The sequence below is a fragment of the Anas acuta genome, chromosome 26, assembly GCF_963932015.1.
Source record: "Anas acuta chromosome 26, bAnaAcu1.1, whole genome shotgun sequence".
NCBI lineage: Eukaryota > Metazoa > Chordata > Aves > Anseriformes > Anatidae > Anas > Anas acuta.
Genome location: NC_089004.1, coordinates 5817350 through 5837152, shown reverse-complemented (window position 1 = coordinate 5837152; position 19803 = coordinate 5817350). Strand labels below are relative to the sequence as shown.

Genomic DNA, 19803 nt, shown 5'->3' with positions numbered 1-19803 from the left:
GGCTGGGGTCAGCGCACGGCCCGGCCACCCCGACCCCCGTACCTGCCCCGCTCACCTCTGAGCCGCTCCCTGCCTGCGGGGTGGGTGTAAGGGCACGGCCAGGGTTTGGCTGGGGCTTTCCCTGGTGCCAGTGATTGCAGCACAGGGGGCCGGGGGCTTCCTGCCCCCTTCCTCCTCCTGCCCCAGCCCTGGCCCTGGGGCTTTGGCCCCGAGGCTGCTGGCGCTGCCCCACGCCAAGGCGGCGGGCACGGGCTGCGGCAGCGACGTCAGTGCTGCTGCTGGGCAGGAGATTTCGGCTCCCAGAGCACGGCCGTGAGTCAGGCGGCTCCTTCCCTCCGTTTTTTGGGTGGTCTGGGGCGAGCCGGGACAAGCGCCGGCTCCCCAGGGTTCCCAGCAGCGTGTGGAAGCCCCGAGGCTGCCAGCCCGGCCCCAGCGTCCTCGGGGCTGTGGCTTCCCAGGGAGCCCACAGGGATTTGGGGCTTCCTCAGCCTGGCAGGGTCCGGCCTCTGCTCCGTGTCCCCGGTGTCCCCAAGGCCACAGCAGGGTGCTGGGCTCCCCAGTGCAGGGACCATGGGGACCAGAGGGGGGGCTGCTTTCTGGGGACATCTCAGCCCTGCCCTTTGTGCCCCCCTCACCACCCGACCGAGGGACGTCCCGTGGCACAGCCGCAGCCCCAGTGTCCCCCGGGACCCTCCGCAGGCAGGGCCGCTGCGCCCCGCGGCTGTGGCGTGCCAGCAATTTGCAGATAAAACAAACAACCAGGGGCGAGAGCGGCTCCGTCGTCCCCAGAGACGGCCGCAGAGCCGGGCAGGAGCCGTGCGCTGTGTGCGTTGGCTCAGACCCTGCCGCAGCTCGCACGTGGCCCCTGACCCCCGGGGTCGGCGCTCGTCCCCGTGCCAGCGGCGTGCGGGGTGGGGGGTGAGGATGGACCCCCCCGGGGGTGTCCCCAGCCCCTCTGCCAGCGCGGGCAGGAGCGGGCGTGCTGGGAACCGACCTGCCCCGGGCCGTGTCTGTGGTTCTCACGATGGGGGGTCCTCGAGTGAGCGGTGGGATGGGGTGGGATGGGGCTGGGTGAGGCAGGGAAAGGACAGAAGGGAAAGCTGGAGGAAGGAAATCCTGGCAGGGGGCGAGGGGCAGCTGCCCCGGGCAGGGCAGGGGTAAGGTTGGGCCCCAGTCAGCCCCACTGGGACCAGCTGCCAGGAGGGGATTAGAGGGGGCTGAGCAGCAGGGCCGGGCTCTGCTGGCTGAGCGGGACTGGCGGAGGGAAGGTGAGCGGACAGCGGGCTGGGAAGGAGGCTTTATTGCGGAAGGAAAATGCTGCCAGAGGGGAATCAGGGTGCTGGGACTCTTTGTACAAGCCGGGGAGGGGGCAGGAGGGGAATGCTTGGCTCCTCACTAACAGTCAAAATCAGTCTCCTGCATTGCCTTGGAGCACGTGGGGAAACTGAGGCAGGAGCGGTGAGCCCTGGTTGTCAGTTCCCATCGACCGTCAAAGCCCCTGGGGCTGGGGGGGAGCCCGGGTGTCCCAGCACTTCCCTGCCCTCCTGGGAGCCTCCAGGCCACTGCGATGCCTCGGCCCCCCTGCTGGCCCCCCCAGTCTGCCTGCCCCGGGACCCTTCGCTGCCCCCGGACCTGGGTGGTGCTTCTGCTGCCCCTCGGGGTGGCGGTGCTGGAGCACGATGAGGTGCACCCAGTCGATGTAGTTGGAGATCTTGGTGTAAATGTCGGGGTACCGGCGGTCCCCGCATCTCTCCCCGGAGAAGGAGACGATGCCGTAAACCTTCCTCTTGAAGACCAGAGGTCCCCCGGAGTCACCCTGCGGAGCGAGGGGAGGGGAGGCAGGGATAGCACCCCCCCGGGCCGGGGGGGGGCCGGGGCCGGGCCGCACTCACCGCGCAGACGCCCCTCAGCGTGGCGTTGCGGCTGGCCCCGCACAGCATGTTGGCCGAGACGCGGCCCCGCCACAGCGTGCGGCACAGGCTGCGCCTGACGATGGCCGTGCCGGTCTCCATCAGCTGCTCGGGGCGCTCCCCGTAGTTGGAGATGTCCCCCCAGCCCAGCACCACGCAGCTGGTCCCGGGCTTCAGGTCGACGTGCGGCGAGGGCAGGCGGATGCGCTTCACGAACTTGTTCAGCGTGGCCGATCTGTTCAGCTGGGCAGGGAGCGGGGGGCGCGGGTTCCTCCTTGCCCCCCCCCCACCCGGGCCGGGGCAGACCCCCCAGCACACAGCTGCTGCCCCCCACCCATCCCAGACCAGCCCGGCTGCTGCCGGGGCCCCCTCTCCCCACCGCCCCGGCCCCGGCTGATTTTGGAGCCCCCTCGCCCCGGGAGCGGTCCCGGTCTGGATGGAGGACGGGGGGGGACGCGGGCAGCCCCCCCCCCCAGCCCCTCCTCGGCCGCCTCCAGCGCCGCTCCCCGGCGAAGCGCTGACACCTAGCGGCGGCCGGGCCGGGCGCGAGGACCGGCCGGGACCCTCCCGGGGACCCCCAGCGGGGGGGCGCGGGGCTCACCCTGAGCAGGCGGATGTCGTTGTCCACCGTGCGGGGGTCGTAGAGGGGGTGCGCGATGGACTCCTCCACGCCGAAGACCTGCTGCGACTCCTCGGGCTGCTCCAGCCGGTGGGCGCCCAGCACCACGCGCACCGAGGGGTTGCGCCTGCGGCCCCGGGGGGACCGTGAGTGGGCTGGGGGCCCCCGGGGACGGAGAGCAGAAGGGGAACGGGCAGGCGGGGGGGGGCTGCTGCAGCGCCACGTAACCCCCCCAGGACGGGAGCATCCGTCCCTGTGGGGCCAGGTCCCCACGGGGCCACGCCGTGCCCTGCGGAGGGGACTGGAGCCCATGCCCCCCCCCCGAGTGCCGCTCACCTGGGGATGGGGCAGTGGGCTGCCGTCATCACCCACTTGGGCCAGACGAGGAAGCCCCCGCAGAAGTGCTGCCCGTCCATCTGGATGGAGGCGATGAAGGGCCAGGAGTGGGGCAGCGCTGCCTTCCCCCCGATCACCCGGCTGCCACGGGCACCTGGGGGGTGCAGGCGCTCAGCGGCTGTGGGGGGACCCCAGCGCCACCCACGGGTGCTCAGGTTCCAGCCCCAGGCCCCTCGTCCCCACCTTGGCTGGCTGGGGGGGACCGGCCCCGCAGCCCCGGCCGTCCCGTTACCTGCTGGGCCCAGCACCGGGAGCAGCACGGAGCCCCCCAGGCTGAGGATGAGCAGAGCGGTGACCATGCTGGTGCGGTGTGGGCCTCTGCCACCTCCTGTGGGGCCACCTGGGGTGTGTGGGGGGGGTTAAATAGCCCTGGAGGGGGGGTGCTGTGGGCGCAGTCACGGTGCGGATGCTGGCGGGTTTCCTCCTCAGGGTGTTGCTGCCTTGTGCAATCACGGTGGAGTGGGGGGCATGGGGAGTGCAATGTTCTGGTCTGTGGGGGCTCTGCAGGCCCGGGGGGGGAGCTCGGTCTCTCTGTCCTCAGGGCTGCGGAGCCAGCCTGGCCTGCGGCACCGCTCGGCAGCTTCCCATGGATCGGGGAGGCTGCTCGCTGGGAGGGGAGCGGATGAAGGAAGGAAGAGTGAAAGCAGAGCAGCTTCCAGCCCCGTCCCGGCGGCTCTCGTGCCTTGAACTAACTGGGATGAAATCCTGCTCTTGGCGCAGCAGGGGTGAGCAGGGCCCTGCCATGGCCCGGGGACACTCCCCAGCATGTGGCAGCGCCCATGCCACCCCCCCAGGGATGCTGCGTGGATCTGGGCCTGTGCCCATGCACGGGGGCTGCAGCCCCTGGTCCGGATCCCCAGCGGGTACCGGCTGGGAGGGCCGGGGGTCTGACAGCTGGGGGTCCCGTGGTTGGGGGTCCCGTGGTTGGGGGTCCCGTGGTTGGGGTGCCCCTGCCATGGAGCTGGGCTCACTCTGGGGTGGGTGAGGAGCTCGCACCCCTGGATTTCTTCACACCGCCGTGGTTTGAGCCTCGGCCCGGGCTTCCTGTGTCAGTTTGCCAGCATTTACCCAACAAAACTGTCAGCGGGTAAAGGGGGAGCCGGGGGGGGCGGGGGGCAGCCCCGGCCCTGCTGAGGGTCGCTCCTGGCACCCCCGGGGTTGTGTGGAGGTGCTGGGAGCGGGGCGTCCGGCCGGGACCGGGGGACCCCTCCCGGGGTGGGGGGCTCAGCCTGGGGCGGGGGGCTCGGGCAGGAGCCGGCATCGCCCGCGGCCCCCCCGGTTCCTCGCAGCCGGACCCGGCTTCGGGGTCCCCGCACCCCAAAAACGGCCGCGGGAGCGCCCGGGGGCGGCGGCGGCGGGCGGGGAGCGCCGCGCCCCGAGGCCGGGTGAGGGGCGGCGGCAGTGGCGGGGCGCGCCCGGCAGACGGAGCTGTGCGGGAGGCGGCGGCACCGGCGCGGCCCCGCCATCCCTGCGCATCCCGCAGCCCCGCCGGGGATGCCGCCGCCCGCCGGGCCCTGAGCGCCGGGACGCCGGCGGCCGCCGGCCCCGCTCCGCCGCGCCCTGCCCGGCCCCCCCTTATCCCCCCCACCCCAACGCCCCCGCCCCGGACCCGCGGAGCCCGCCTGGAAGATGGAGTGAGTACCGGGGCCGCGCCGCCCCCCACCCCCCGGCACCCCCGCACCGGGCCGCGGGTCCCCCGGTGCCGCGCACCGCAGTGCCGGGGTGGGGGCCGGGGCTCCGGACCCCCCCCGCCGCTCCCCACTGCGGGGTCGCGGTACCGAGGGCTCGGGGAGGCGACACCGGCGGCTCGCGTGTCCCCCCCCCTCCTCCCGGTGCGGGGCTCCCGGACCCCCAGAACCGGGGCTCGCGCCCCCCCCCCCCCCCCCTCCCCGCCGGTCCCGGGGTCTCGCGTTCCAGACCCGGGGGCTCGGGGCCCCCATCCTCGATGCCGCGTCCGCCCCGGTGCCGGGGGCTCGGCCCCCGCTGCTGCTCGGTGGGGGCTGCCCCCGGTGCCTGCCCCCCCCCATCCCTGCCGCGGGGTACCGGGGGGCGGCGGTGGGGGCCCGGGGCTGGCGCGGGGGCTGCGGGGGGCGAGTCCCTGCTGGGGGGGGGGGTGGAAGGGCGGCGATTTGGGCGGCTCGGACCTGTTGTTGCTGCTGCGTGTGGCTGGGGGCGAGTGGGTGGCGGGGAGCCCGCGGCCCCCTCCCTGCGCACGCAGCCCCCATCCCTCGGCGAGGGGCCTGGGGGGCAGCCCCGGGGGCTTCTCGCAGCCCGGCTCCTGCCGGGGGGGGGGCTCCGGGCGAGCCCGGGGATGCTCTCCCGGCCCCGACCTTCTTTGTGTGCCGCGGTGGGGCCCTGCCCCGCTCGGCTGCTGCCTGCGGCCGGCTCCGGGCTGGGCGCGGGGCTCCGCGGGCGGATGGGGAGAGAGGGGCACGGGTGGGGGGCGCCCTGCCCGTGCTGGTCGTGCCCCTCGGGAGGGCAGGGGGCTGCTGCTCAAAGCCAGGTGCCAGCGGGGGCAGCCCCATCACACCCAGGCCTTCCCTTCCCTCCCCGTGGCTCCAGTCCCCCCCCTGGCACGATAGGGTCCCCGGCATCTCCTGGGTTCGGCACCGGGGGCTTTGGGGGGCATCCATCCAGCCCAGCCTGGGGGCCTGCTCCTTGTGAGCGCCTCGCCCCGCACCAATTAATGGGCTGCCTGCTAATGAGGTGCTGGGTGCTCAACTGGTCCTGCTCGGCTGCCGGCTGCCCCCGGTTTGGGGGAGCCCTGCTGGGGGTGCTGGAGGCGGTCGGGGTGATTGCTGCCTGCTGTTGGGGTTGGATTCTGGCTCGCTGAGAGTGGGGGGGGAGGCACCAGCAGGGGCCTGGGAGGGTTTCAGAGGCCTGGGTGCAACGTTTGGGATGGAAATGGGGAGGGGGCCAGCCCCCAGGCCTGGTGACAGCGCAGGGCAGGGCGGCAGCTCCTGTCCCCAGCTCCCCCAGGCCACATCTCCTGGCTCCACTCCTCCCTCCTGAGCCCCTCTGACACCGGGGGCTGAGGGATAGACCCCGCTGGCTGCCCCCAGGGACAAGGAGCCCTTTGGGAATGTGCCAGGGCTGTTGTCTGTGTGCTGGAAATACCAGACTGTTCTCCTCTTGACTAAAATCCCGGCTAGGGAAACGTGCCCTGGAGGTGAGAGGTGAGCACGGGGCTGAGCAGCGAAGCAGAGCCCTAGCGCGCACGGCTTCTGTTTGGGCAGCTTCAGCGCAGCCCCTCCTGGGCGCTCAGGGTTTGTCTCTCCTGGAGATGGGGCTTGAGATTTTGGGTTGCAATACATGTGCAAAAGTTACTGCTGGCTGGCGTGCCGACACGTGTTCTCCCTGGGCAGCTGTGGGGGTGTGAGCAGACCTACAGCTCCAGCGCTCCTGCACCGGCTTCCACCGCGGGTCAGTCGTGCTCTGCTAAATTCAGCCCCTGGTCGCTGGGATGGGGGCGTAGGAAAGCCCCGGGTCAGGAGAGGCCCACGGCAAAGCACTCCCTGGACCCAGGCCTGGCTCTGCGGCCGCTAATGCGCGCTGGGCAGCGTGCTCTGGGCTTGGGCTGGCTCTTGCCTTTCCTTGGCGTTGGCAGCAGCTGGAGGAGGGTGCTGGCCGCGGCGAGCTGCTGGTGCCAAGGGAGGTTTGGCTAAAAGCTTCCAGCTCTGTAAGAGCTGCGGGTCCCATCGGGGCTGCTCTGCTGTCCCCTGCTCCTGCTGCTATTGATGCTGCTGAGTAGCTGGAGATTTTGCATCTCCACTTCTGGCTGCTCTGACAGCTCTTCCCTGTGCCTTGCTGTGCCTCCCCCAGGCTTCTGGCCTCCTCGGGAGCTGGGTGCTCTCCTGCTCCTGCCCTTCCCCATCGTCCCTAGCCCTGACCAGGAGCCCAGAGCCTTGCAGAGGGGCAGGAGGGAGATTCCAGCCCTGGGGGTAACCTGGGGGCTCTCCCGCTGGGTGGGACTCGGGGTCCTGCTCCCCCCTCCACGTGCCTCTGTGATGAAGCAAAACCCGGTCTGCCGTGGTTCCCAAATGTCCCGGAGGAAGCCATAAAGCTCAGCCGCAGACAGCCGCACAATGGCACCGCAGCCCCCGCGCCAGGAACCGGGGCTCGGAGCTCGGCCCCGCAGCCACCAGCCGCGGCCCCGCAGCCCCTCAAGTGCGCCGGGCTGGGCAGGAACTGGAGCAAGAGCAGGTTTCCTTGGGAAACTGCTGCTGCAAGCTCTCCTGGTTCCTGGCCAGAAATAGCCACCTTCCCCTGCGCTGGGGGGGCCGCTCACACCTTCCGCACCGCGCCGGGCTCGGCCAGATGGGCTTCGGCACTGGAAGTGGCTGCAGTGGGGCTGGGGCGGGTGGGCAAGGGGCTCTGCCTGGGGGAGCCTCTCCTGGGCCCCCCACACTGGTTGCTGAAGGGCAAGGCTGGGACGTGGAAAGGACGTGCACAGGTCTGAGGGGTCAGGACAGGCCTGAGGGAGGGCACAGAGCTTGGGGCTGGAGGCAGAGGCGGTGGCGGGGAGCCTGATCTGCTGAGTCTGTACTTAGCACTCGCACCCACTGGGAGGGGAGGGGGCCCCTCAGGCCCCAGACAGTCCCAGGGGGTGAGGATGAGGCCTCCAGCAGCCCCGGAGCTCCCGTCAGGGAGGGGAGCCCAGGCTGGACCTGCTCCAGGCAGGTGCTTCCTCGTGCGGAGGAGCTGGACGTGGTGTGAGGACAGAGCTCCCCGCCAGGGGCTGCGGGTGCTGGCTCAGGGCTCGGTGTCCTGCCAGGGCTCTGCACATGAACCTCATCCCTGCTGGATGTGAGGAGCCTCGTGTGCCTTCATCTTCCTGGCGCTGGTGTGGGAAAGCTGCGGTGCCTCGAAGGAGCGAGGAGTGGGGACAACGTGACACCGCCGGGGTGGCCACGTCCCCGGCTGGTGCTGGAGCTGCTGGGCTGCCCGGGGGGAGGCTCTGCTCTCATTCATAAATCGTGTGGGTGTTTCCTAGTGGAGCCTTGCTCCTCTAACTGGGAGGGAGCTGGAAACCCAAGTGTTTGGAGGGCACTCGAACCATTGTTTGAAAGATCTGTAATTTTCCAATCAAACTCTCTCCTTGAGCCTCCGTTCATCAAATATTCATAGGATCCATTTTCTCCTGGCACTCCCAGCCCACGTCTCAGCCCCGGGAATCAATCAGGCAGCTCTGCTGCTCTAATGCATCCTGCGTTTTCGGGAGCTGCCACCCCTCCTCCTGCCTCCCCCCCCCCCATCCCATCCCCTCCCCAGGCAGCCCGGCTGCGCGCAGCGGGGGCCCGGCCTTTCCTTGTCCCTTCCCTTCCAGCCTGCTGGCTGATGATTTATTTCCTTCGCTGTCGATGGCTGTCGGCCCCGGGCTGCTGCAGCCCCCTCCCCTCCGCACCCAGCTACGGGTGGGGGTGTTTGAGGGCGGCCCCACTGCCCGTGGCGGTGCTTTGAGGGGCTTGTGGCTGCCCCACGGCAGCAGCACTCGGGGCCTGCTTTCCCCGGGGGTCTGGCTCTTGGTGTACACCGGCACCGCTCCTGCGTGGCTGCCTGAGCTGCTGCTGCTTGCGCCCGTGCTGGGCCCCGCACCAGGGCTCGTCTCGCCGGGGCCTCTCCCTGCCCTGCGCTCTGGCTCAGAGCTGAGCGGGTGGGAACGGAGCGGAGGTCAGGGGAGCGGAGGAGCAGCTTGAAACGGCTCTTCGCACATTTGGATGAGCTAATGGGAAAAAACAGAGGAAGGCAAATAAACATTATTGTTTCATGTCAGGCGGGGAGGAGACAAAAGGTCACGGGCTTCCCTTGTGATGGTGGAAACAGCGGCATCAGCAGGGCTGGAAAGAGCTGGAGAGCCAGGCAGGGAGCGCGGTGCATGCTTGGGGCGCGTGCGTGCGCACACGTGGGCGCGTGGCTCTGCCCGAGGACTGCTGCCGTAGCAGGGGGAGTTCCCCCGGTGCCGTCCGTGCCCCCGGTCCCAGCGGCCTCATTTGTTGTGCCACGGCCACGAGGCGCATCGGAACCGGCTGGAGGAGCTGCCCCGGGACGGGCAGGGCTGGGACGTGCATGCGGAGGGCAGCGGGCGAAGCATGAACCTGTTTGCAGGAGCTCACGAGACCGGGTGAAATGAGGCGCGGCGGAGGAAGGGGTTGCTTTGTTGTTTTTTTTCTGCCCTCATGGTTCCCGAGGGGGGTGCTGGCCCCAGACTTGGTGCCCCAGGGGGCTCCTTTCTGCCCCTCCGGGCACCCCGGCTGAGGCTGGAGCTTGGCGCTGCCGAGGCCTCCCGGGGAGCCCTGGAGCTGCCGAGTCCTTGGCCCGGCTGCGCCCTGGCCCCAGCCCTGCTGCTGGGCCCCCTCGGTCCCTGGGGCTCAGCATCCTCCCTCCCGCGTTGCCATGGCGCCGTTGCCAGGGCGCTGTTGCCATGGTGATGTTGCCAGGGCGCCCGGCTTGGCGCGGCCATCCCTCATCCCTCATCCCTCATCCCTCGTCCCTCGTCCCTCGTCCCTCGTCCCTCATCCCTCGTCCCTCGTCCCTCATCCTGGGGCTGCTGCCCCCCAGGACAGCCAGGGCTGGGGAGCGGCTGCTTGGGGGGAGCCCGGGGTGACCCCAGCCCCAGCCCACCCCGGGGCTCCACTCACCAGCCCCCAGCCCTGGGGGCCCTATGAAGCGCGGTGACCCCCCTGGGATGGTGCAGGGCAGGGACTGGGGGGCTGGAGGGGGCTGTAGGAGCCCCCCCGCCCACCCTTCTGCCCCCATGCCCTCTCCCCGTGGGTAGGGGTCTGGGGGCTCCGGGGTCAGCCCCACCCTGCTCCTTCTCGGGGTCTGGGGTTGAGGGATGAGCAACCCGGGGCCTTGTGGCAGGGCTGGGGTGCACCCGGGGCTGGGTCCGGGGGGGCAGCAAGGGGGCGTCCAGCCTGTTCTGCATCTTTCCCTGGGCCAGGAAGATTCCTGGCGTTCACCCCGGGAATGCAGAGGCTTCAGCAAATAATGGAAAATAAAGAGGATGGAGGAAAAGCAGAACAGAACGTTTCAGGAACACTGAAAAAGTTTGGATCTGTTGCACGGGGCAAGATCCAGGAAAGAAGCGGGCTTTGGGCCAAAGTCCTCCGAGGCCGGGGTGCCGAGAGCCGGGCTCAGAGGGTGCCCCTGGCCCCGGAGCAGGGTGGTCCTGGCACGGGGCACCCCGGGGCTGCCTGGTCCCACGGCTGGTGCAGGGGAGGGCGCGGGGGGGCCCTTGGAGAGCCCACGGGTGGGGGGGCTGCCGATGGGGGGCTGCAGGGCGCAGGCGGTCTGGGGGCTGCAGGGGGCTCAGGACGGCAGGGATGGAGCGGGGCCAGCCCCTGGTGCCCTCCGCTTCCTGCGGGACAGGGAGCAGGGAGCAGGGAGCAGGGGTGAGAACGGGACCCGCGGCCGCTCCGCCTCCCTTTGGGGTTTTCAGTATTTAATTTCCCAGCTCGGGCGCAGCGTGGGGACGGCAGGCGGGCTGCCAGCCCGCTGACAAATGGAGGCTGCTGACAGCGGGCGGGCGCATGCGTGCGTGTGCGGAGCAGCCACGGCATCACCCCAAACTGCACCAAAATAACCGCCCCAAAGCAGCACCGGCCCCGCTTTGTTTGTCTGGCCCTGATTTCATGCACTGCCAGGATCCGGGTGCAGGGGAACCGCTGCCTTCCAGGGGGAGGAGGACGGAGGCGGGGGGGCTCCTCTCGTACCAGCGGGACGTGGGGCCAGGCCTGGGGGGGTGCCGTGTGCGGGGAGCAGGTGAAGGTCACCGCGGGGCATCACGTTATCCATGACCCCTTCAGGAAATGTCCCCGTTGTTTTTCCGGGGCTTTCTGGAAAGCGGCGATGTTTTGCATGCCATGGAAATGTTTTGCTTGGGGTGGGGATGGGGAAAACAGCCCGAACACAGCACCATCGGAGGGCAGCTGGGAGGGGATGAGCAGAGGGGCACTTGCAGGGGAGCTGCGAAAATGGGTTCGCATTTGGCCCGTTTCTCCCCGAGACTCGCTCCCTTTGCTCCTGCCCCCTCCCGGGCTCCGCCGTCCCTCGCTCTGGCAAGCAAATGGCAACGATCCATCGCCTTACGCCACCGCCGAGCCTCCCACCCTAATTACTGCCGCAGCTCAGCGCTTCGTTAGCATCGGCTGGCACGCAGCCCGCCTGCTCCCGGCGGCACCGCAGCCTCCCCAGGTCGCAGACGGGCCCCGGGCGGGCGTCTCCAGCCCGGCTGCGCCCGCACCTGGTGCTCTGCAGCACGTCGGGGCCGTGTGTCTGTGCACGTCCGTGTGTCTGTGCCTGCATGCGCATCAGTGTGTCTGTGCACATCCCCGTGTCCGTGCTCCTTGGTGTGTCCGTGTCTGCACTGTGCGCACACAGCGGAGGGGTCTCTGTGCAGGAAAGGTGTCGGCAGCCAAGGAAGGGGCTCGCCATGGGCAGTGCGAGGCGGGTGGAGCAGGGGGCGGCCAGAAGCGCCCCGCTCCAGCACCTCTGTGGGTACCACGTCCACCTGCGTGCCGCGGGGTCACCGCCAGCAGCACGGGGACGGCGGCGAGCAGGGAGCGGGTGCCTGGAGGAGACGTGCGGGGCGAGGAGTGCTCGGCTGCGGGGTGGCAAAGGGCAGGGGAGGCAGCAGCCGGCGGAAGGGACGAGCTCGGCCTTTGTCTGTGCGCGGTGTCGGGCACAATGTCCGCATTCAGCGCGTTTCACGGCCGCTCTGTGCTCTCTTGCAGGGCTGTGGAGACCAGCACCCTTCAGCAGGAGAGGCTGCAGGCCATTGCGGTGAGTCCCCTCGGGCGAGCAGGCGGCACCTGGCTGCTGGCCCCGTGTCCTGGCCCCAAGGAGGTGACCCCCCAGGACCCCCGGGGCTTGGTTCTGCACCTCTGGACCAGGGGCAGAGCTGGCGGCTGGGAGGGTTAATTAACGAAGTGGCACCTTGATGAGCCCCGAGGGAGAGGGAAAGGAGCGAGGAGCCCCCCTCTGCCCTTCCCGAGGGCTGGGGCTCGTGCAGGACCCGGCCCTGCGTGGGGGAGGCTCTGCCCTGCCCCTGCCCCTGCCCCTGCCCCGCAGCAGCTCCCTGGCCCCCGGTGCCGCCGGCGGCTGCCAGCTCCCCGCTCCCCATCGCTATCGGCCGATCTGCGCTGTACAAAGGGCAAATTGTTTGGGGCCAGAGGAGGAAAAAAAGCGAGTGACGCTTCCCGGGACTGGGACTGACTCTGCTAAAATAATCTGGACCGACCCCAGGATGTGCAGCGAGGCGGGGCCGGGGGAAGAGGCCGCGCGGGGCTGGGTTCCCGACGCCGGCTCTCGCTCAGCAGGGCCAGGCAGAAAGAGCCCCTGCTCTGCGCCCTCCCTGCCTCAGTTTCCCCTGGAAAAGTTTCACCTTGGCGAGGTGCAGTCCCCGGCGGGGGGGGCGGACGAGGGGCTCCAGCCGTGCAGACCCGAGCCCGGAGGCTGCCCCCCCGGGATGGAGGCGCCCCCCCGCCGGCCGTGCCCGCTGCTGCCCCTGCCCCAGGCTGACCCCGGCCGTGCCGCTGTCCCGTCCCCACAGGAGAAGCGGAAACGCCAGACGGAGATCGAGAACAAGAGGCGGCAGCTCGAGGATGACCGGCGGCAGCTGCAGCACCTCAAGGTGAGGACCCCCCCCCGGGGACCCCTCCTCTGCTCCAGGGATGGGCCGGAGCCCCTGGCCCCGGGGGTGACAGGACCGTGACCCCCCCCCCCATCCCCGTGCTCCCCAGTCCAAGGCTCTGCGGGAGAGGTGGCTGCTGGAGGGGGCCCCATCCTCCGCCTCTGAGGAGGATGAGGCGATGAAGAAGCAAATGCAGGAGGATGAAGTGAAGACCAAGGAGCTGGAGGAAACCATCCAGAGGTAACGGGGCCGGGGGTGGCGGCGCGGGTGGGTGCCGGGGAGCCCTTGGGTGGTCGTGACAGGAGGTGAGGGGGGGCAGCCCCCTCCCAGCCCCCCGGTGCCGGGGCGCTGATGGGGAGAAAGGGGCAGGGACCCCCCAGCGGTGTCCCGGCAGCCCGGCAGGAATGCACCCGGTCCCTGGCTGCGCTCGTTAATTACCGGTTAATTACCGAGCATCCGAGCAGGGCAGCCAGGCACCAAGGGGGCTTTGTGTCCGTGTAATGGCGCGGGGCATTCCTCCGGGCAGCTCACGGGGAGACGGAACCAAAGGCTGGGCGGAGGTGCCCTGGTTCACACGGGGGGGACGTGGGGGACATGGGGGGGGCTCTGGGGACTCGGGGGGGGCTTTGCCGGGCCGATGGCCGGGGCTTTTTCCTGAGGAATGTGATCGGGATGAACGCTTCTGGGAGCAAAACGTGGATGAGGTGGGGTCACCCTGTGCCGCCAGCCGATGGCGGGGCTCAGAGCCCGCGGGGGGGGGCTCGGTGTCGGTCTGTCCGTCTGTCCCTGGCTGCGTGGTGCTGCTCCGTGCTCCCCGGTCTGAGCGCAGCCCCCGGCCCGGTTCCTCCCCCAGGCTGGAGAAGGAGCTGGAGACGCTGGAGAACAGCAGCTCGGTGGCGTCCACCAAGGAGAACCTGGCCGAGGTGGCGGCGGTGCCGGCCAAGGAGGAGAAGGCCGAGATCGTCCCCAACGCGCAGAAGGTGGGCACAGCCAAACCCTGCAGGGCCGGGTGGGCAGGGGGTGAGGGGGCGAGGGGCTGCGTCTGGGGGGGGCTGTGCTTGGTGCCTCGCCGCTGGGGCTGGGTGCACGGTGCAGTGCGTCCCCTGCTCCTAACCTCGCTCTTCTGTCTTGCAGAGTCCCCTGGGCACAGCCGTAGGTAGGTGACCCTGCACCCCACGTCCCCCGTGCAGGGGGAGCCCGTCCAGGTGGCAGCAGGAGGCTCTGTCTGCCCCGGGGCCCTCCCGTGGGCGCATGTGGGGCACGTGGGTGGCTGGGGCTCAGCTCAGGGCGTCGCTTCTCCTCTCCACCCCCAGCCAAGAAGGTCTCCAGCAGCCCCATGAAGGCGGTGGAAGGCACGGACATGATGAAGGCAGGTACGTGCCCGCTGCCACGCGAGGAGCACTCCCTCCTGGTCGCTTCCCTCCTCCCGCCCCGTGGCATCTTTTGGCTCACCGCCCTCAGTGCTCAGCCCGTCCTGCAGCCCTGCCACCAACGATCCCCACCGCTCCATGAGTTTCCAAGCCTAGGGCATCAAATATCGGTTATTTGCCATCGCAGGGTTTGTGTTCAGTGGGATCCCGCGGCTGGTTTGCAGTTCAGGGCCCCCATCCCCTCCCTATTCCATGTCTCTGCTCCAGTTTCATCCTTTGCCTCCTGCTGTTTGCGGCTTCTCGGTGCGAGGGCGAGCAGAGACGCGGGGCCGGGGCCGGGGCTGCCTGCCCGCGGGGGCTTGCAGAGGCGCGGGGAGCAGGCAGGGGCTGGCACCGAGCTGCCCGTGCTGGGACGGGGCTGGAGCTCCTGGAGAGGTTCGCTCTGGTCTGGGGACGCTCAGACCGAGCTGCGGCACCGGGAAGAACCCAGAACCCGGCTCTGTGCCCACGGAGCTGAGTGCCACCGGGCCACGGTGACCCCAGTGCCTGCGGGAAGCAGCCGGGGAGCTGAAGGATCGGTGCCGAGGATCACCCGTCCCACAGAGCGCAGGGGCTGCCCGGCCCCCTCGGCCAGCACCAGCGCCCTCAGTGCCACGTCCCATGAGCGTGATCCTGGCCCCAAGCCCAGGCCCCCGCGGTTGGCCCCGCTCGCTGGCTGGACAGACGGAGGTAAGGGGATGCCGGCAGCACCAGGACGGTGAGAGCCCCGTGGGTCCCATAGGAGGGCTGTGCCCGGGATGTCGCACCTGCCTCTGCCTCCACTCCTCCTCGCTGCAGCCTGCTGCCTTGCTAACGCCGCTGAGCACCGCTGAGCACCGCTGAGCACCGCGCCGTGCCGCTGCGCCTGCCCGCTGCTGGCTGCTGAGCACGGGCTGGGGAGGGCCGGGGCCGCCGTGACGCTCACTGTGCTCTTTGTGTCCCAGCCATGTACTCAGTGGAGATCACGGTGGAGAAGGACAGAGTTACTGGGGAGACCAAGGTCCTGTCCAGCACCACCCTTCTCCCCCAGAACCATTGTCTGCAGGGGGTCAAAGTGTACGAGGATGAGCTAAAAGGTAGGGCCCCATCCCGCACCGCCGGCAGGCGTCAGGAGCACAGGGCAGGGGCCGAGGGCCCAGCTGCCCGAGCATCCCGTGGGCACCAGGGTGAGGAAGGGCCGGGGCGGCTCCTGCTGCCTCCACCGGCTCCACGGGGGAACTGGCTCAGGGCAAGCCCTCGACAGCCCGTCCTGCGCCCCAGCCAGCCCGGCGTGGGAGCCAGCCCAGCACCGTGATGTGGATGGTCCTGAGGGGCCAGCCTGGGTTTGCACATCAAAGCCCTGTGCTGATGGGGAGCACGGAAGAGGATTGGCTGTGTCCAGAGCCCCAGGAGCTCTGTTAAACCAAACAGCGTCTCACCAGCGAGGCAATGGCACTGGCATCGCATCTGTGTCACGGGCACCTCCCGGCCAGGGACAGGATGTGGCTGAGCAGCTGGGCTGCTGGGGATCGCTGCGACCCTGCGCCACCCAGGCTGGCAGCACAGAGCCCATCCCCTGGGTGCAGAGAAGAAGCAGCTACAGGGAGCAGTGCCTGCTTTTGGGGCACCCCAGGAACCTGCTTTGATGGTGCTGGTGGCACCGAGGGACGGCTGCGTCAGCGAGGACTGACTGCGGAGCTGCAGAAAACGACTGGGAGCTGCGGTGGCTGAGCAGACCCTGGGCTCCATGGGCTGGCCACAGCTGGCCCTGCTCCACGACGTCCTCCCTGCAGAAGGAGGGACTGTCACTGTCACCTCCATCACCTCCGTCACCTCCACCACCTCTATCAGTCACCTGCCTCAGCACAGTGGGACCCCGCGCTGCCGGGGGGCCCAGGACCCCCCGTTCCCAAGGAGGTGCCGCGGAGCCCCCCCTGGCAGTGAGCAGCCCGGGTCCCTCCAGGCCGAGCCAGCCCTGCCTGGCCCGGTCATTATCTGTTATCGCTCGTCTGCCTGCGCTCCGTGGCTGTGGCACTGATCATCACATGATGCTCCAAGTCAAGTGGAAAATGCGATGCGCTGGGTGCATCCCTCACTGCCGAGCACGGCTCCTCCAGCCCTGCAGCGCTGCCAGTGCCCGTGTGCTGCGCAGCAGCAGCAGAAGACCCCGTCCCTCGGCGGGCACGGGGCCCCCGGGCACTGCAGGCACTGGGGCGCGGTGGGACCGGGCGCTCAGCTCGGGGACCTGCTGCAAAGCATCGCCTCGGCCCAGGGCCTGGGTTCAGAGGTGCCAAGGGCTGGGAGCGGCTCCTCAGTGGTGCCGTTGGTGCAGCCGCGCCACTCGCTGCACGGAGCAGGGGCTGGGAGGGCCGGGGGCTGCCAGGAGGTGAGCCTGGCCTGGGGACAAGGGGACGGCACGGGGGAGCCAGGCTGCACGAGCGGGGCTCGTCCCGGTGCAGTCCGAGCCCCCTCCCCGCCACCCCTCACCTCCTGCTCTTGTCCCCGCAGTGGTGCACGCGGTGAGCGCCGAGGCTGGGGCCCTGCAGAACGGGGCGCACCCGCTCAGCTCCTCGGAGGTGGACGAGCTCCTGCACAAGGCGGACGAGGTGACCCTGAGCGAGGCCAAGGCGGGCGAGGAGGCGGCCGGCAGCGCCCCGTCCAGCCAGAAGCCGACGCCGCGCAGGGAGATCACCGGGCTGCAGGCGAAGCCAAGGGAAAACTCCACGGCGCTGCCGCCGGGCGAGGGCGCGGAGCCGAGCCGGGAGCAGCCGGTCACCATGATCTTCATGGGCTACCAGAACGTGGAAGACGAGAATGAGACCAAGAAGGTGCTGGGGCTGGAGGGCACCATCAAGGCCGAGCTGGTGGTGATCGAGGACGCCGAGAGCAAGCCGGAGCCGGCGGGCAAGGACCACGCACCGCCCAACGGCACCGCGCTGGAGCCTGCGGCCGCCCCGCAGCAAGGGGAGGAGGCCCCGGGCGGGCAGAAGCCGGGCGCCAACGCCACGGAAGCCAAGGAGGCCGAGCAGGACATGGACGCGAAGAAGCAGCGCTGCAAATGCTGCACGGTGATGTGAGCCCCGCGGCCGGCCAGAGCAGGCTGCCCCCGCTGAGCCCCTCCGCCCCCGCTCCCCAGGCCCGCGGCCCCGCAGGACACAGGGTTACCCCCTGGCCAGACACAGCCCCCTTTTTTCTGAAGAACCGGGGAAATCCAACGCGGTGGCTGTAAAGCCGAAGGCGGCAGCACACCGAGGCCGTGGCATCGCTCGCCCCGTCTGTCCAACGCCCGCTCCGTGCGACACCCCCAGTGCTGCGTGTGATATTTATTAGAGACCCCCCCCACGCCCCACGTTTCGCCTGCCCCTCCCCACGGCCCTGCCTCCCCCCGGCGCACACACCGGGAGCGTTTCCCTCCCTCCTCCAGCAATTTCCCACCCGCCGTTGGAAGACGGACGCCGGCCGGGCCAGGGGTCAGAGACAAATCCAGCAGCTGGCAGGACCCGCGGTCACCCAGCCCGCGGCAGGCACGGCGCAAAGCCCCCCGCCAGCCCTTCCTCTGCACCTCCGGCGCCATCCCTCCAGCACATCCCTGGCCCGGCTCCATCCCGGGGGCTTGGCCATCGTCGGCTCCGTGATGCTGGGCTCGGCCGGGCTGTCGGAGCGGTGCCAGGAGCGTGCAGGGTGCCGTGGACCAGGCACAGCTCCCCTGGGGCGGGCACAGCCTGGGTCCGTGCAGGGAGCCTGGCTCCGCTCTCCTGGACTCTCCTCTCCATGCAGGGGCTCCTCGCCCTGCTGCTCCTGGTGACGGCAGCCACCGGCCAGGTACCGATGCCACCACCGCTGCCATGGGGCCGTTCCAACACCTCAGCTGCCCTGCCGGTGTCACTGGGCTCCAGCACCCAAGGGGGGCGAGCGGGGCCGTGTCTGGGTGCCCACCGCCCACCCAGGGGGGCGGCGATGGCTGGGGGCAGCGAGCAGCGGGGGAGCGGGGGGTCCCAGCCCACGGGGATGGGATCAGGGCTTGGACCTGCCCGTGACACCCCGCAGCAGCGGGAGGGTGGCCCAGAGCCCCCCAGCCCTGCCCTGGGGTGGCCCCCGCGCCCTCACCACGTCCTCCTGGCCCCGGGCAGCTTTGCAGAGCCAGCTTGCGGGTCACCAGTGTCAGGTCCCCGGCCCAGTTCACCCCAGGTGCTGGGACTGGGGCCTGCTGGGGGGACTGGTGTCCCATGCAGGGTGTCCCTGGGACGCTGTCTCTGCCCTGGCTGTGGCGTGGTGGAGGTCGGGGCCGTAGCCCCGTGCCAGGACCGCCAGCAGCCTCCCCGCTCCCCTGCCCCACGCCCCAGCCCGTCGGTGGGGATTTCACCACCAGCATTCGCGTTTCCTCCCCACTGAGACCTTCTGGGGCAGCAGGGGGGGGCTCCACCGTGGCTGGCCGGGCACCCGTGGGTGCTGAGCCTGGCCCAAACCCTGGGAGCGGCTGGCGAAGCAGCCAGCGCGGGCAGGGCTCCTGCTGGGAGCCCCCAGCTCCCCCAGCCCGGTCCCCGAGGTCCTGGTCCTGGGTCCCTGCTGCAGCACGAAGCTGGGGGCTCTGCTGCGACGTCCCAGCTGCTGCCCCAGTGCCACCGAGGCTGCGGCTTTACCCCAGTTGTGTCTGCAGGGCGGGGAGCAGGGGCTGGGGGCTGCAGGGGGCTGCGGGGGCTGGAGGTGCTGCAGTGCGGGGTCTCCTGGGGGGGGCCCTGTCCCTGAGCCGTGCACCAAAAGCCTCTGGGAGAGGCAGAGCCCCGTGGGGGCAGGGGCAGAGCCTCTCCTGCCACCGGCAGGGACACGGCCGGCGGACCCCTGGTCCTAGGGTGTGTGTGACGTGGGGGGCTGGGGCTGGATGCTGGGGGGCATCAGCCCCATTAATCCCTGGGGGTCAGGGCTGGGTCCCCCACGGGGTCCCACGTCACCTCCCACCACCCCTCCCTGGGTGCTGATCCCCAACCAGGCCCCCTGCTGCCCTCGGCACCCCCAGCCCCCCGGTTGCCTTCGGACCCAGCGTTGGCCCCTGGCAGAGGCAGGGTCAGGATCAGGCCCCGTGGGGCTGGGGCTGTGGGGGGGCAGCAGCAGCGAGGAGCCCGGCCGTGCCCCAGCCCCGTCCCGGCGAGCCCCGCGCCGTCCCCCCGCCTGGCTCAGCTGAAGTGCACTTCCCGCGCCCCCCCCCGTGCTTTTTACTTGTGACGAAGCCGTTTGAAGTTCCCCCCCTCCCCGACACCCTCCCCCCGTTGTTTGTAAGACACCCGAACCGAGCAAATAAAACTGTGTGAACAACCAGCCCCGCGCCTCCGCCTCTGCCTGGGACCACCTCGCCCCCACCGCTCGCACCCCGAGGTGGGCGCCGGGCACGGGGGTGGGAAGGGGCTGGGAGGGGGGTGCTGGGGAGGGGACGGTGGCTGGAGGTTGGGTCCATCCCCATTGAGCACCATGGGGTAAGGCGCTGCACCAGTGGGGTCAGGTGCAGGGTCTGGCCCCATCTCCCCATGCCCCCCGTGCTGCCCCCCCCCAGCCGTGCTGCCTCGGCTCCGTCTCCTCTTGCCCCTGCCCGGAGGCTTCCCGTCAGCCTCCGTCCTTCGCCTGCTCCACGAGTGCAAGGGTCGCGGGCAGGGGGATTCCTGCTGCCTCCTTGCCTTGGCAGCGTTCCCGTGCCGTGCTGGCAGCGGGGCTGTGCCGGTGCCCCGTGCTCTGACCCGGGGTCCCCATCTCCTCCCCGCACCAGCACCGAGCGCCCCGTTCCCCCTGGATCACCGGGGCTGAACCCGTGTGGGGCGGAGGCGGAGGTGGTGGCTGGCCGGGCTCCAGCGCCGCCAGGTCTCCCTGCGG

General features: G+C 70.4%; 1 protein-coding gene across 6 annotated transcripts; it reads left to right on the top strand.

The window, feature by feature from the left end:
* The first annotated feature begins 2551 nt into the window (after window positions 1-2551).
* PALM (paralemmin) lies at window positions 2552-19258 on the top strand. Of its 6 annotated transcripts, none has more exons than XM_068662025.1 (9): window positions 2552-2619; window positions 11658-11706; window positions 12476-12556; window positions 12666-12796; window positions 13410-13536; window positions 13691-13712; window positions 13870-13929; window positions 14910-15041; window positions 16453-19258. In XM_068662025.1, exons 1-9 carry the CDS (start codon window positions 2567-2569, stop codon window positions 17019-17021), a joined length of 1224 nt encoding a protein of 407 aa, XP_068518126.1. In that variant the 5' UTR covers window positions 2552-2566; the 3' UTR covers window positions 17022-19258. The 6 variants fall into 6 exon arrangements, with proteins under 6 accessions (XP_068518126.1, XP_068518129.1, XP_068518128.1 ...); XM_068662028.1 differs by lacking the exon at window positions 2552-2619 and adding an exon at window positions 4236-4559; XM_068662027.1 differs by lacking the exon at window positions 2552-2619 and adding an exon at window positions 9000-9046.
* Window positions 19259-19803: the final 545 nt, after the last annotated feature.

Excerpts from the sequence above, each read along its gene's own strand:
- PALM (XM_068662023.1), top strand. The coding sequence starts at position 10,864 with ATGAGCAGAGGGGCACTTGCAGGGGAGCTGCGAAAATGGGTTCGCATT. Across the intron at positions 12,557-12,665 it reads GGCAGCTGCAGCACCTCAAG|TCCAAGGCTCTGCGGGAGAG; the intron begins GTGAGGACCCCC and ends CGTGCTCCCCAG. Across the intron at positions 12,797-13,409 it reads CTGGAGGAAACCATCCAGAG|GCTGGAGAAGGAGCTGGAGA; the intron begins GTAACGGGGCCG and ends TTCCTCCCCCAG.